Below are 15,529 nucleotides of genomic sequence, written 5' to 3'. Positions count from 1 at the left end.
AATACCGATGCCAAAATATTCGCAAAAATTTTGGCTTTAAGAATATCACCTATCCTGCCTCAAATAATTAACCCTCAACAACACGGGTTTATAATCGGGAGGGACACAACCACACACGTGAACACGGCTATTACAGCTTTCGATGTAGCAGAAACAGAATCCACCCCACTCGGAATGATTTTATTGGATGCCGAGAAGGCCTTTGACCGTGTGGGATGGAATTATCTTTGGTGCGTCCTCTCCAAAATGGGGTTTGGGGGGCAATTCTTACGAGGTATACAGGCTCTGTATGATAACCCTACGGCCTGTACCTGTTACGGGGGTTTAACCTCTGCAGACTTTTCAATCTCACGTGGAACCCGTCAGGGATGCCCCCTCTCTCCCCTCCTTTTTGCTCTCACGCTTGAACCATTTCTTTCTGCCCTTCAACTTCAAACTCAAATTCGTCCCTTTAGATCAGGTACACAAGAGCTAAAAATAACAGCATATGCCGACGACATCGCGGTCTATTCACAAGATATAGTGGAGGCACTGCGAGGCATTGCTTTTGAGGCCGGGAAATTTGGGACAGTCTCCGGATACAAGCTCAATATCCAAAAGACTCAAATCATAACTAACTACACCCCAGCCGTCGCGGTCCCGGAGATATGTAAAAATGCAACTTACTTAGGAGTCAAATTAACGGCCAACCTCCAAGAAATTAATAATATAAACTATAATGAATTAATTAAATCTACTATACTTACACTTAAAAAATGGCATAGGCTTCCTCTGAACTTAATCGGAAGAATTAATCTAATTAAAATGAAGGTTCTGCCTAAATTTGTATACTTATTTCGTTCTATCCCACTAATCTTAAACAACGCCTTCTTTAAAAGACTTGATGGGGTACTTAGCAGTTTCATTTGGGGCTATAAAAAACCTAGAAGGTCGTTGAATCTTTTAAAAAAAATAGCACGAACACCGGTGGACTTAACTTTCCTGATTTCAAGCTATATTTTTGGTCCACATTTGTTTTACGCATACGTTCTCTACTAAACAGAGGAGGCGCTCTTTTTTTTCACTCCTTTATGTTAAAACAAGACTCAAATATGTTTCTACTACGCGCTAATGACCCCAACTACTTTAAAAGAGTCAAATTTAAGACCGCAAGAGACTCAAAAAAAATCTGGGACAATATACTAATCTATTGTAAAACCAGTTTATTTCACTCAAAGCTACCTCTATGGGGTAACCCCGGGCTTCCAGCAATTTTCTACGAACAAATGGACAACGGCTGGGCAAGGTTGGGCATCAGAGTATTAGGGGACCTATACGGCACGCAAGGGTTTTTAGATTTTAATGACTTAAAACGGCTTTATGATCTCCCCGAAACTATGCGATATAAATATCGACAGATACATGACTATCTGATCAATAAAAAACATCTCGTGGAAAACTCTGATAGCGATATATGGAACCACTTATATTCCACAGAAACTAAATCCGTAATAAGCAACACCTACAGCTTTTTAGTTAGTTTTAAATCAAACGACTGCTCCAAACTAGCTGGCAAATGGAGCAGGCTATTAGGCTCTAATATTACACTAAAGGATATAGAACGATCTTTTTCAAATATTAATGAAAATGTACGATCCTCGAGTTTAAGGCTACAACAACTCAGAACGAGTTGCATGTTATATTACACTCCAAAACTTATCTCCAGGTGGCCCTCTAATAATTCTTTAAATGATCGTACAAAATGCCCTAAATGCTCCGCTCATGCAGTAGACTTGGATCATATGTTGTTTTCTTGCCCCACCCTGGTAGACTACTGGAGGGATATTAAGAAGGTTCTTGAAATCAAACATATTCAGCTGCCTCCATTTTCTGCTGCATCGGTCTTACTAGATATATATCCTATCTCTCTCCCACAGCCTGCTCTGACCTCAATTCTTATGTCCTGTGCTAAATTAACTCTGGCCAGAGCTTGGATTTGTCCTGACCCACCAACTGTGTGGGATTGGTGGGTGTTGGTAACCGAGATTCACTCGATGGAGTTAGGATTAGCTAATCTTAGGGGGACACGTTCTCTGATGAAATACAAAAAGAATTGGGGTACGTTTATGGAATAGTGTGATCTTTTCCCTCTGCTTTGGATTGTCTTTTATTCTCTCTTCTCCTTTTTTCTTGGTTTTTTCTTTATTTCCCGCTCATTTATCAAAATAACTTATTGATTGATTGTTAAAATAAATACATGTATTAATGTATGCTATATCCTTCAGCCTGTACTCAAATAAAAAAATTATAAAAATTAAAAAAAAAAAAAGAGATCTCAATCTTGTTTGGTAAGCTATGAGACGTAGCTTAACAATTTCCTTGGTGACTGGATTCTACCAGTCACTCTACAGTGTTGAACTTCAGATCACAGGCTTTTCTGAATCTTAATCTACCCACTAAAGATATCTCCCCTCACGAAATGTTCTCCATGATGGGTGTTTAGATCTTTTGTTGTGTACTGACTTTTGGTGCTCATACACTAATGATGTCTCAGATGTGTTTAATTCTTGTCAGAAGGGAGTTTTAAATAACTTCACTCTCTACAGTGGAGTAATCCCTGCTTCAAGAGAGAAAGTAGACAGAAACTTTCTGTCCCGCCCAAATTAACTGCAGGACAATCCTCTGTATACAGAGCCTAAAGCACCAGGTCTGTCCAAAAAAATAAATCCGTTGTTAGACCTTTATTGATAAAAATGTTTGTAAAAAAAAAAAAAACATGTATTAGTTTATCCGTGATAGAGGAGCATTCTAAACCTACGTTCTAGCTACTTTAACCTAAGGCCCCTGCTCCAGTGACTCAAAAGCGGGTACATTGATGTCAAGGAAAATTCAAGAACAAAGTGCAAATTTGAAATGGCTGTGACTCAGCTAGAAGGTTCCAGTATTGAAGAAGAAGAATAGAAATTGCAGCATGTATGTTTTGGGGAACCCAAAATAAAAGTCCACAAATATCCCTGATTGATTAATAGTTGTGAGTAGGTAATTTAGTTTTGCATAACAAGTACAGATGAGGCAGATTGTTGTGAGCAGACTTGGCGGCTGGATTTTTGAACGTTTAACTCCTGGCCTTCAGTGTTAATCTTGACATGCCCATCACGCTTTAATATTACATTGAATAAAATGCAAATATTCTCTGAATGTTGGCAGTTAACTTTTGTTTTAAATGTAGCATGTCTTTTCTTTCCTTCTGAGATTTTGAACTGTTACCTTGGATTTTGTTTTTGATTAAATACTTGCAAGGTAAACTGTCATGTAACTAGCGTTGAGGGCTACACCTCTGAAGATGTTGTTTCTCTATACAGCTTGGCACACTCTTATTAGATCTAATGATGATGTTGTGTGTTAATAATCATTTGGAAGCGTTTTGGTCTCCTACTGATGGACTTATTGAAGTAAAGTCAAAGTCGAAATTCTCAACTTAAAAAAAACTAGACCACCAAATCTAAAGGCCGTGATATGCTTACAATTTTCATGTGACTAAATATTTATTGGTTCACAATGACTGTGTGGTGTCAGTGGGGTGAAGTAAGGAAGAACACCCCAATATGTTTTTACTATTCTAGTGTGGTAACACGAGTTCTATGCAGAAGAGAACAAATCCTTTCTTATAAAAAAACTCTGTAATTAAATGACTATATGAAACAAAGCTGAATTTATTTTATGCACACAATGACTCAAGTTTGTGTTATGGTAATTTTTAATGTATCGTAAAAACACAATTGTCCACATTCTTGTGAGTAAATGAAGAGTTAACAGCCTGCAAATGATCGACTGTTTGTTTGAAACATGGATGGAAATCCAGATCAGCTGCTATCGGTTAGTCGAAGTCGAGGCCAGGCTTCCACTAAGAAGTAGTCAACTTGGAAGTTCAGACCCCCCCTAAGCAGAGAAATAGCTTAGTCCTGATAAATGTTAATGACCATCTGTCCTCGGGTTAATTACAACATCGACCCTTATATTGTTAATCGCGGTCCTATATCCTAGATTGTCCTTGCGGTCTTTAGGATTCAGAGGAACTTTCTTCTTGATGAAGTCACATATCCAATAGTTCATATTCACATTACAGTGACCTCTTTCTGTAGAGATTGTGAAGGTTGTATGCTTATAGTTCATGTAAGTGATGTAAAGAACAACTCCGAGACTCAGTCCGAACGCCTGGGGAACAAAAATGTGGGATGCTTGACATGGCTTTTTGGAAGGGCATCAGTGGGTATTTTGATAAATTCTCTCAACTCTCCCTGCAGGTCATTGCCCCAAGAGGTGGAGGTCCTGGAATCCATCTATCCACATGAACTGCATGTGCACCGAGGAAGCAGCAGGTAGAGACTTGTACTACATTACATTACCTCACTTTCATTTTCCATCATAACACCACACCTTTTTCCCTTTCTGTTTATCTATCCCCCCCCCCCCCCCCACCCTCATCTTTTGCATTCACATTGCTGTCAGTGGCCCTCAAAATTGTAATTTACTTGAAGAAAATGTGCATACTCCTTTTTTTTTTTTTTTTTTTTTTTTTTGCAACAGCCAATACTGCCTCATTTTGGGCGTTTGAGTCCTTATTAGATATATTGTCAGTTTAGCACAGAGGGTATTGCTGTAGTGCAGGTGTGAGTTGATGGATGAGTGTGCAGATTATGAAGGGGTGCTGTTGTGTGAGGGATGAACAGCATGGCATTCACTATACAGAAGAGTGATAGCACTACTGCTCTCATTTGGGTGGTGATTGAGGTCTGCATCGCATATTAGGTCGGATTTCTTTAGCTTGACTTTCTCCCTTAATGACTTTGCTAGAATAAATTCAGTCATATGAGCCAGCCAAAATTATGTAAATACTTGAATAGTATCTGTATGAAGCAAGAGCTACTCCTCATACCAATGGGACGGGGTAAACCAATAAAAATGATTATTGTCTTCCCAAAATAAGAAGTCCTGTAAGAAAATAATGGTTGAAACTATGCACAATACTTAACACAATCTAATTTATTTATAAGATCTAGATCTACAATGAGATCCATTTTACAAAAAATACATATTACAATGAAATCCACTTTACAAAGAATACAGACTACATAATCAATATTTTAAAAAGCAAACTATTTTAAAACACATTTTATTTGCTCGATTTAAATAAAAGTTGCACTGGCGTATTAAAAAAAACCCTGGTTTCTACAGTCATCGACAATTCTGATACGATGCGGGGCACACAAAAAGAACATGCTCTAAAGTTTGTCTGGAAACCTCGCAGATATTACACAATCTAAATTCTGGCCCCACGCCCAACCATACTAATGTAATAATATTTAATGGTAAGATATTCAATCAAAACAATTTGAAAAACGGACTAATGCCATGCTCCAAGTTCCACTTTAAATATGGTTGAGGGTGCGCTGTAGAACATGTAGAAACTATTATCTCCATCCCTCTTGTTTCCCTAAATAAAAGCATATCGTGATCCCTTGAGGTAATCCTAATTATATGCTTTAAAAAATGGTGTGAAACTAGACATTGCCTTAAGCTCAACCCTGTTCAAACGAAAGTGCTGTAGTGCTTTGTTAAAATTCTTGATCAAGGGGTTGGCGGTACTACATTGGCCAAATGCTTCTCAACGGATAGGCTTCTAAGGGAATTCTTTATGCTAAGCAAAAACCTGTGGCCCCCTTGGAGGAAGGCGGCCAGCCCCTTGACATAGATGCTTGGGAGCCCCATTTCCAAGCTTAAGGCTTCAACCAGAGCAAGGGTATTTACATTACAAATTTTATGAAGCAGTTCCATTATTTCAAGTCAATAATTTCAATGGCATAAAGTAAAATTATGTGGGTTTTTACATTATGCACAGAAAATGGTTAAAAGATCTGCGGCCTATAGCCCTATAAATTGATAGAGTGATTTGGTATGTGCCATAACATTCTCATATAAGGGCAAAATGTATTCTTTCACAGAGAAATTGGCAGAGAACATTTTACCCAAATAAGGATATGTGGTAACACATTTCAGCTCCTGGGTTGCTAGCCGCCACTTACAATTTCTCAGTTTTCTACCTCCCTTGATATGAAAGATCATCACTTTACTCTTATTGATTTTAAGCTCCCTAGGAGCCAGGTCCTAGATCAGAATATAATCCTCATAAATCAGTGAAGACATTTTACAGTGACCTAACTGTGGGGCATCCCCTCCCGAGTCAGTCCATGCCATTGGTAATTCATAGATTTATACTGAAACTAATAATGGATCTAACTGGCAGCCTTGTTTATGGTCCTTGTTCATCGGTATATTAGGTGATAACCCATGGTTTCCCCCAAGCAGTACATGGCACCAGGTAAAGGAATAAAGTTCAATTAAGATTCAGCAGATGTTCAGAAATGTTTACATTTCAGAAATTTCACCACAGAGCAGGCCGATCTACACCATCAAAGGCTGTTGAGAAGTCAATATAAGTAGCGTAAACGGGCATATTGCGTAGCACCACATTTCTGTAACAATAATTGAAGGGCTGTGATATTATATAAGGTTGAACTGTTAGGTTTAAACCTAGTCTGCTCCAACGGTATGATATTAGCGTCTACCCAATCTTGAAGATGACCTTAAAAGCTCTTAGCAAAAATCTTCCCTATCAAACTAAGGAGTGTTATTTGCCTATAGTTTTTAGGAAAGACAGTTGAGCCCTTCTTATGTAGTGGTAATATGATACTACCCCTCCATGAAGATGGAATTGATCTATACCACTAACCACAATTACAGAGAGCTACCAAGTAATCTGACCAGAGGTCTGCTTCTAATTTTATGATCATTATCAGGATTTGGTCCGGGCTCCTACACCCAAGGTTCTTGTGTGAAGTATAATCTCCTTAATTTGAGCCCTCGAGGTGCCTTCTAAATCTACCCCTTCAGAGGAGGAAACCGCCAGGGGAAGTACATCTTCATCAACTGGATGGTTAGCAGAGTAGAATTCCGATACATAAGAAGACCACTAACTATTTCAGATTGGACTGATTTTGAGCCTAATACTACTCCCAGTAATTATGTACCAGAACCTTCTGGAATCTTTATTAATGGCAGCTTCCTGTAGATCAATCCAGATCCTAAGAACCTGCTGCTTTTTTATTGTATCTTTCTATCTTGTGCTTCGTCTTTTGAATAATTTTATCATTTTCCTTCTTCACCTTGAAAAATATAAGAAATGTTGCCCTTAAAATGTATTAATTAATTTATTACGGATACATTTCTTGTGGGCGACTTCTTAGGGTGTATTATTTACCCGAGGGGTCCCTTGAGGAAAAAAGTTCTCTATTGCCAAAGCCTGCACATCCTTTTAAAAGTAGCCTCCGAGATTAACTCCCTATCAACGTTAAGTTGTAAAGAATTTTTTTTAATTTATCTTTTCTTTGCTTGATGTATTCAAGTGCACTTTCCCATTTGGGAATTTTATCACCCTTAAAGTTCCAAGGTAAGCACTCCTCCATAGTTAACTTGATGTTAAAGGAAATTGACATTATTTTATGATCGCTCCACTCAAAGTCCAATATCTCAAAAGTAGTTACCAAACTAAACATGGGGAAAGAAGTAAGAATATAGACAATTTAATGAAGTCTTCCCGTTCTTGTACATAAAATGAACAGGAATATCTTGGGCCAGTCTTCTATTTGCGACTATATATCCACAGTGCTTAATTTGTAAAACAATAAGTGCCAATAACCGTACCAACACAGCTACTAACCACCAGACACCTAGCAGTGTGACAGTTCAAACTATTCTAGGCCAACATAGCTATAAGAATGGTTTGTGCCACAGGTTTTACACATTTTTAATGTGTATTGACTTAGTAAACAAATGTTGCTGTGCTGATCTCTAAATTAGGGCAGTCTGCCACATGGTGGTGCTGTTTGTCAGAGTGCTGGTGTTGTCAATTAAGTGCCAGTACTGAGCACCGGAAACCACCGGCTCAAATTAAGCATTAGTAGCCATAATCCTTACATGCACCTAAGAGAAGCTTACGTCTCTTATTAGCTCAACAGGATGGCCGGAGAAGAGGACTTGGTAAATTTAAAGCTTCCTCCCTATTCATATCTGGAAACAGGCTGACAACATAATTTGAAATTTCTGCATTAAAATCCCCCACTATTACCAAATTAACAATATTTTCTCTTTCCACAATTTGGGAAATGAAAGCACAATACACAAGGCAGACAATTCACAGAACATGAAATATCACAATCATTTATTGCCATCTTCAAATATAATTTTAAAATACCAAAAAAACATCCTGCACTTCGTATGACTCGATTGTTGTGAATCACATTATACTTGTTATTACAGATTACGGTACATATCTATCATTGCAGAGTAATGAACATCGTATTCATCCTGATATGCTTTGTATTGGGATTCCAGTAATCTTGAAAATGTTTGTTGTTGCAGTGTTTTGAGGGTATTATTCAATATTCTCTAACTACCTCAGGACCTACAGTTTCACAAATATGTGAGGGCAGTACTGCAGTTATTTTTGCTAAAGAATTGTTTAACACCTGAATAGGGTTTTATACCCCTCAATCAATGTAATCTACTTAGATACAGTGGCAAAATATTAAATCTGTTAATTCTGCCTTGTGTATCGTGCATCATTTTCAATTCTTATTTCCTTACAGGTGTTCCTGTTTTGGGACACTGTTCTAATATTTGAAAAGCAAAAATAGGACACTCGCCCTAAATAGCATATGTCCCATTTAATGCCTAGTATGGGCATTTATGACAGTTGAACACAAATTATTTTTTTATGCAAACTTTGCATCTTTAGCCACATTCTCAATCCATTCTTAGTCAATTTTGGTAATTGAAACAGCTTGGCTGTGTTGCTTCTGCTGCAGGTGGGTGGTTTTTTTATGACTGGAATGTCTTTAGCCATAGGAAATATTCAATGGCCACGGTTTTCCTTGACAGTGAGCATTGTGCTATACATAAAAATGTTATAACACTTCTGTGTTTTGAATTGAATACATTGCTACTCATGACAATAATCCACACCAAACTCTGTCTTGAATAAAAGTCTTTACATTCATTTGTAAAATTGCATCAAACCCAGAATCATCATCAAATTGTTGGTTCTAAGCTATCAGTATAAGATAAATGCATTTATTACAACACACACACTTTGTAATATAAAAAAAGTCAGTCATACATGACAAACATTTAATCTACATACAAATTAGGCATACCTTGTCTTGTTTCCAAATGCAGAGGAATGAAATGATATGCAAAGGGAACTTCACATCTTTAATACTGCAAAATAAGAGGTAGAGGGTGGAGTATTGACTCTATCGCATATATCAATTGGTGCCACCTGTATTGTACCTTGTTTTAAAGTAAGAATACTCACACATATGAATCGTCAAATCCCACGTACATGGTTTATAGGCATGAACACCAGAAGTTTACAGAATTCTTTAATGGCAATAGTAAGCCAGCAAAGAACAATGTTGAGGTCTTTGGTGCATAATAAAGCGGTGACATTGACTCCCCACTCACCCAAACAAAACTGGCATATAAGGACTGATGTCAAACTACATGTTAAAGTGAGGTGGCCCACGTGAGAGTGTTGTGTATCCTTAGCATATCATTTATATCCATGCGCAAGTGGCAAAAATGTGCAGTTACCGGATTACATATTTTACCCAGCTCTTTAGTGTTAAAATAACTGGTATGTAACTGCTTCATTAACTTGGAAAAACTGCACCACAGTATGAACATGGTGTTCCCCTTTACCCCAGCAGAAGATTGATGCTCTCTGCTTAGAAACAAACAAATGTGCAAATGGAAATAGCTCAGTAATTGCAGTAACTTATTTTATTCCCCAGAAGTTTAAATCGGAACAAAACACCCACAGGAAAGTGCAACCCCACTACAGGGTGTTTGAGTGGTCATCTCTTTGAGGCAATGTCAGAACTTCTCACTTCTCCCTATGATCAAACCACTCCCAAACAATAAAAGTGAATGAGACTGCATTCCTTCTCTGGCATTCTCCAGTTGCCAACATCATACATTCCAATATAGTGTCATCACAGTAGTTACAGCTACATCACAAACTTGGTCAATACTGTAACTCATTGAGAACTGGTAGTTACTGGCCAGGTATTGTCCTTTAATACTCTGGCGCCTTTTCACTCTAACTGCATCATCTTCAGTTTTCCTCTTTTCGCAGATTTGACCAATACTCTTGCACCCCAAGATCTCCTGTTCTGTTAAACAAAACGTTCCCAGGATTAAAGACTTCCTTTTTTTAGTCTAAACTGCATCAAGCACTTTCTTTAATGTCTCTACTAGTTTTTGATTTATTGGCAACCTGATCTTCAACATGGTATAGTAGATGTAAAGGCACACAACCAGTGTTATTTTTGCTTATCAAAAGACTCTCAAACCACTGTATGTTGCACTTTCTTGAAAACATCCTTTGTGTCACTGAACCCTCTCCAACAAACCAGGGTATTAATTTATTTTGGGTGTCCTCTCTCTGGGTTAAAAGGAAGCTTACTCTGTTGAATGACGTGATACCAACATCTAGGCATTTGCTTTGTCCCGCACTGCCATCTTTCGATTCCATCTCTTGTTTTGGCTATCTTGATACACTCCTTACATTTGAAGCCGAGTTGCTCAACCAGACTGTTAGCATCTGGCTCATGTAACTCTGACTTTTAGTGTACTGCACCCTAACTCTTGGCGTTACCCTTTAAGTCTGAGGACGTTGACAAAACGCCATTATCTGTAAGTTTAACAATGGGTTGACTATACCTTTTAAACCCCTCTTCCTCATATGTATACCTATAAAATATAGTCCTAGACCCTGGTGAAAAAAATTAATGATGCAGGTTGTGATGTCAGTAAAAAGGCTAAATTGCAATTTTCGTTTGTCATGAACTGGAGTCACACAGTAGCGCAGTCAGAATAGCTGGCTTTGTGAGTCATTGAATCAGTATCAGCTATTGAGTACCTCTAATCTTGGCGATGAAACGTTTTGAGATGTTTATTTCTCACTTTTGCACTGAGCACATCATTGACTACGCCTTAAAAATAGTTTTTTAGCTAATTTAGACCAAGGAGGGAACTGAAATCAAGAGCGGAGAGAATACCTGCAGACTGCAGTTCTGGGCAAAGAGAAAGACACACTCCGACCTAGCAGTCGGTTGTTAAATGTATCTATCTGTGAAGATGGTCCAGCCCCTACGCAAACATGACATGCACCGAAGGACAGTGCTGGGAAATACCACACCCCAATGTTGACAAGGAAGTAAGATTTGATACTGAGCAGGCCAAGGGACATTGAGATAGCTGTGGAAGAACACAACAAGTTTGATCTGCTGAACAGTGCAATGTTTCTTAAAAAGCTGGGGCATGTAACAGGTTTCCTAAAGCCGTTGCTTTATGACTTAATGACAGTCGCGTAGAAACACAAGATATTGTTTCTACCATAAATAAGGCTAATGGAGGACCTGCACCTTCCCAACTACACAGCATACCAAATGCAAGTTAAAAAGAATCTTACAGTAATAACTTGCATCGCCTATATTCAAAGGACTGGCGCTGGAAGAGGATGACCTAAAATTTAACTTACCTTTGGTTATGTGTTTAGACTACACTTTCCTGGGATGGCACACAAAATCCAGATACCAGTAAACGCATACTTGCTCCCATGCAAAGGGAATAATGACAAACTAGTAGAACCACCGACTGGAGATTTGGACAATGTATGGAGGTTAAAGTAACTGTATGATGGGGTCTCTAAACAGAATGTGGGGAAGAGTGGAACAATAGTGAGCAAATCGAAAGGGAAGGTCAAATATGGGGTATTCAAGGCCAAGCATTGAACAATCCCTGGCAGCATTGGCGAAAAGAGGGAAACGACTAAATAAAGCTCTTGGTTATCTTAGAGCTATGATTATCTTAGGAATTAACTGCACAAGATTTTCCTAGGAGGTTATCTTACCTTGCAGGGTGAAGTGAGTCCAAAATCAACAATATCATAGACTGCCCATCTTGGCACATCTTCAAAGAGTTGCATGCAGTTCCGGACTCACAAAGAAAGAACAACTCTGTGTTTCTGGAAGGCACCAATATATGAGATTCCGTCCACAAGTTAAGGCCTACCTTATTTAAGCTTGGAGCTTGAACACAATGATTTGTCGGCTAATGAGAAGGTGGTGTTGCGGCAGTAAGTGAACAAAAATATAAGTAGGCAACTTGGAAAGCATTCCAAGCCAAAGAATGGCGGTTGCTCAAGCTGCACTACATTCAGAAGCTTGGTTTTTCAACGGGTAGTATTGCTTAGTTTAGAAATGTGAAAAGGAAGCACAGACAATTCCTGAACCACAGTAAATCTAAACAACATAGTCCGCAACTAGACATTCATGATAGAGGTATTGATTGCCAACTTCCCAAGCCTTACAATGCTGTGTGACTAATGATGGTGTCAGTGAAGTTCTTGTCTCGGGCCATAGACCTTAATATCAGTACCCATGTGGAAAGACTGTTAACTGGTTCGTCCCCATAAAATTCTGTTGAATTCCCGTTTCAGGGGTCCATTGCCTCTATCGTGTGGAACATGGATGTTTAGGGCATGTGGAATGTGGAATTCTTGAGCTGACTGGGTAATAATGGGGAACATTTCGACTTCACACTTGTGCACTGACCACAATGGCGGTCTCCTTTGTGTTAAATTGGTGACCTGACATCTGTGCCTGCATACACTCTTTTCCTGCCCCCCCCCCTTTCTTGAAACACATGCACTTGGTATGTTGAGGAGGTTAGCAGCCAATTCCCTTCGTTACATTGTTTACTCTGGCTGGGTGAAATTTACTCCCTCCCCATTTCCCTTCTTGTGGCCATCTCCCTTGACAAAGGAGCTGGTGCTGGTCTCCAGACTGAGCGAAATCGCATTTAAGCAGTCCGATCTTGTCCAGCCTGGGGACCCTGCGCTCAAAAGCCTGCAAAATCTAGCCAGCTAAAGGAACAGGATTCATGATTGGAGGAGCAGAGGTATTTTTCATGCATTTTCTAATGTTGCAGAACATTAATGCCTGAGAAGTCTGGTACAGGGCAGGCTGCCAGCGCAAACCTAAGTGGGTGATTGAAAAGTCTGGCTGGAAACTGGATAGTCCTTCATGGGAACACATTACTACAAGCTCTATTCGATGCCCTTTTTTAGTTGCATCCCAATGTGCCTAAATGGTGGGGGACGGGATGGTCAATCATAATTTTTGGGCAGAGGAGAAAAATCTAAAAAGTGTGCCAAATCCCTGACAGATAATTCTCCCTAAAACTATTGCGGATTGAATTTCCACACAGTATCACGCAGCACTCCATTTGCAGCTCTTGAGGGCCTAGGCAACGTTTATGAAGCACTTGTTATTTGTACACCAAAATGCAGTGTGGCTGGTTGGGCGCCCTTTACATGCCTCAAGCAACTTTCCGTGAGCTGTGCGTTAGCCACTTAACTGGACATGTGAATGCTACATGCACTTTATAAAGCCGTAGAGTGTGACAGAAAACTGCAGAGCTACCTCACAACAAATAAAGAAAGTTTCCCATTTGTTCAGAAGGACACAAGCCCTGCGAAAACCAGAACAGGCTGCGCACAAAATGTAACCATTTGTGGATATTCCACATATAGACAGGGACTAGAGTCCAAGCAGTCACTACCAGCCATTATTGCAAATGTAATTCTTTAATTAGTCATTCTTGTGCAGGCAAAATAAGCTTATGAGTGAACATTGTGGTAGGTGGAAGCTTGGCTGTAGGAAGTGACAATTGACTGTGGTATGGATTAACTTTCCTCCTGATGCCACATGTCCCTAAATCCTAGAGTCCAACCTTCCTCCTTGTCTGCTGTTGTCATTACTGCTTTCACATCCCACCCTCTCAATATTTAAAGTCTGTTTTTCTTACTCTCCTACTCTAAGCCCTGCTCCTTCTTTCCCCTCTCGAACTACATTCCTTCCATCTACTTTCTCTAGCCCCCATTTCTTTTTTGGTCTCACTTTCTTCTCTTCTCTGTCCTTCCTGTCTGCTACTCTCACACCTCCCTCTCTTTCTTGCTAGGTCAGACCCCTGGGAAATCAGCATCACTCTATATCCAGCAACTGCGGAAGACCAGGAGTCTCAGTACGTGCGCGTCACCCTACATCTTTCCGTGCCACCCGAGGTACTGCCCTACCATCCTGGATATTGCACCCTGAGATTCATGTTCTCATTGACTTTGCACACTGAAATTAATTCTACATTGTGTGGTTTATGCAACTAGCTTTTTCACTAGTACATAGGGATCCACATGCAGTTGCTATTAGGTAGAAGGCCCTGAAAATTAACAATGTCAATCCTATCTAGTTTTGAAACTTGCACTAAGGTTAATTGACCTCTCTCTTGTTACTTGCAATAGGCCCCCCGCAAAAAGCTGTTGTTGCAATATGCAAAGTGTGCGGGCCTTAAACTTTCTCACTCATGCAGTTTTCTCACCAGCCTAACCTGCAGTAGAACCAAAAACTAAATTACTTTTTTGCCCATACCACCTGACTTGTTCAGAAACGGGCAGCAGGAGGTGTAGATGAAAACATCTGTTGCCTTTCCAAGGAGCAGGAGAGGGTTGTGTTGACCCAACCCCCTAAATCCCTTTGCTATGATCAAAAGTGGGGGTTTATTCCTCTTCTTCTCTCCAGCCCCAGCTTTGCTGAATGGCTTAGGACAGTTGGGCATGTATCTCCCCCCCCCCCCCCCCAACTGTGGAAAGGAGGGTGGGGGCGTTAAGCTGTGTTTTATTTTTTACATTATATTTTTACATTCGATCTTCCCAGCAGCAGCGGTGACTTCTGTCTTAAATGGTGTCCCACCCGGCCTTGCCTAAGATCTAGGGGCGCTGTTTGGTACGGCTCAACGATGGAGAGATCCCCCACCCCAGCTCCCACGGTGTAGCTGTCAAGGGCCTTTTTCACCCTCTAAAAAATAGGAAACATCTATGGCAGTATCAGACAAGATGCTGTCTTAGTCCACTTTGGTCTGCAGCATTTTGTGAACCAAGGAGGTCCAAGGACGCTGACAGCTTCCCCGATTACCTCTATGTAAATCCAAATATGGCATACAGGCCGCTTTTAGATGTATGAAGCATTTTTTAAGGGTCATCTTAATTCCTTAACCATCGATTTTGTGTGTGCCGTTGGTTTCCTCTCAATCATAACTAAATAGGTTACAGTTTAATGTATAGTCCTTTATTATCATTGAGGGGCTTATTGGTGACCTAATATACCATAGGACCGAAAGCTGAGTAGTTTATAAATGTTACCTGAAGCCTAAGATTGAACCATCTTGCATATTACCTGTTATGTATTTCATACAATATGTCATATTAGATATGTTTATTTGGCTGCAGTTGTCATGATGAAGGCGCTTTTGTCAAAAGTGAAATGTTTATTAAACAGTAATTGTAGAGTGTTTGTAGTAAAAAGAAGAGTTC

The 15,529-nt window shown here is 39.6% G+C and overlaps 1 protein-coding gene across 6 annotated transcripts in view; it reads left to right on the top strand.

The window, feature by feature from the left end:
* The window catches only part of RNF25 (ring finger protein 25), a 158,436-nt gene that overhangs the window by 45,351 nt on the left and 97,556 nt on the right, over window positions 1-15,529 (top strand). For 3 of the 6 annotated variants that reach the window (XM_085618416.1, XM_085618417.1, XM_085618418.1), the window contains exons 2-3: window positions 4,284-4,358; window positions 14,125-14,227. In XM_085618416.1, coding sequence (XP_085474542.1) covers window positions 4,284-4,358; window positions 14,125-14,227 — 178 coding nt within the window. The remainder of the gene's footprint in view (window positions 1-4,283; window positions 4,359-14,124; window positions 14,228-15,529) is intronic. The other 3 variants (XM_085618420.1, XM_085618419.1, XM_085618422.1) reach the window with 1 other exon arrangement.

This window comes from Triturus cristatus, chromosome 7 (assembly GCF_964204655.1).
Source record: "Triturus cristatus chromosome 7, aTriCri1.1, whole genome shotgun sequence".
Lineage (NCBI taxonomy): Eukaryota > Metazoa > Chordata > Amphibia > Caudata > Salamandridae > Triturus > Triturus cristatus.
Note: the sequence above shows the minus strand (reverse complement) of the source record. Positions and strands in the feature narration are given on the sequence as shown.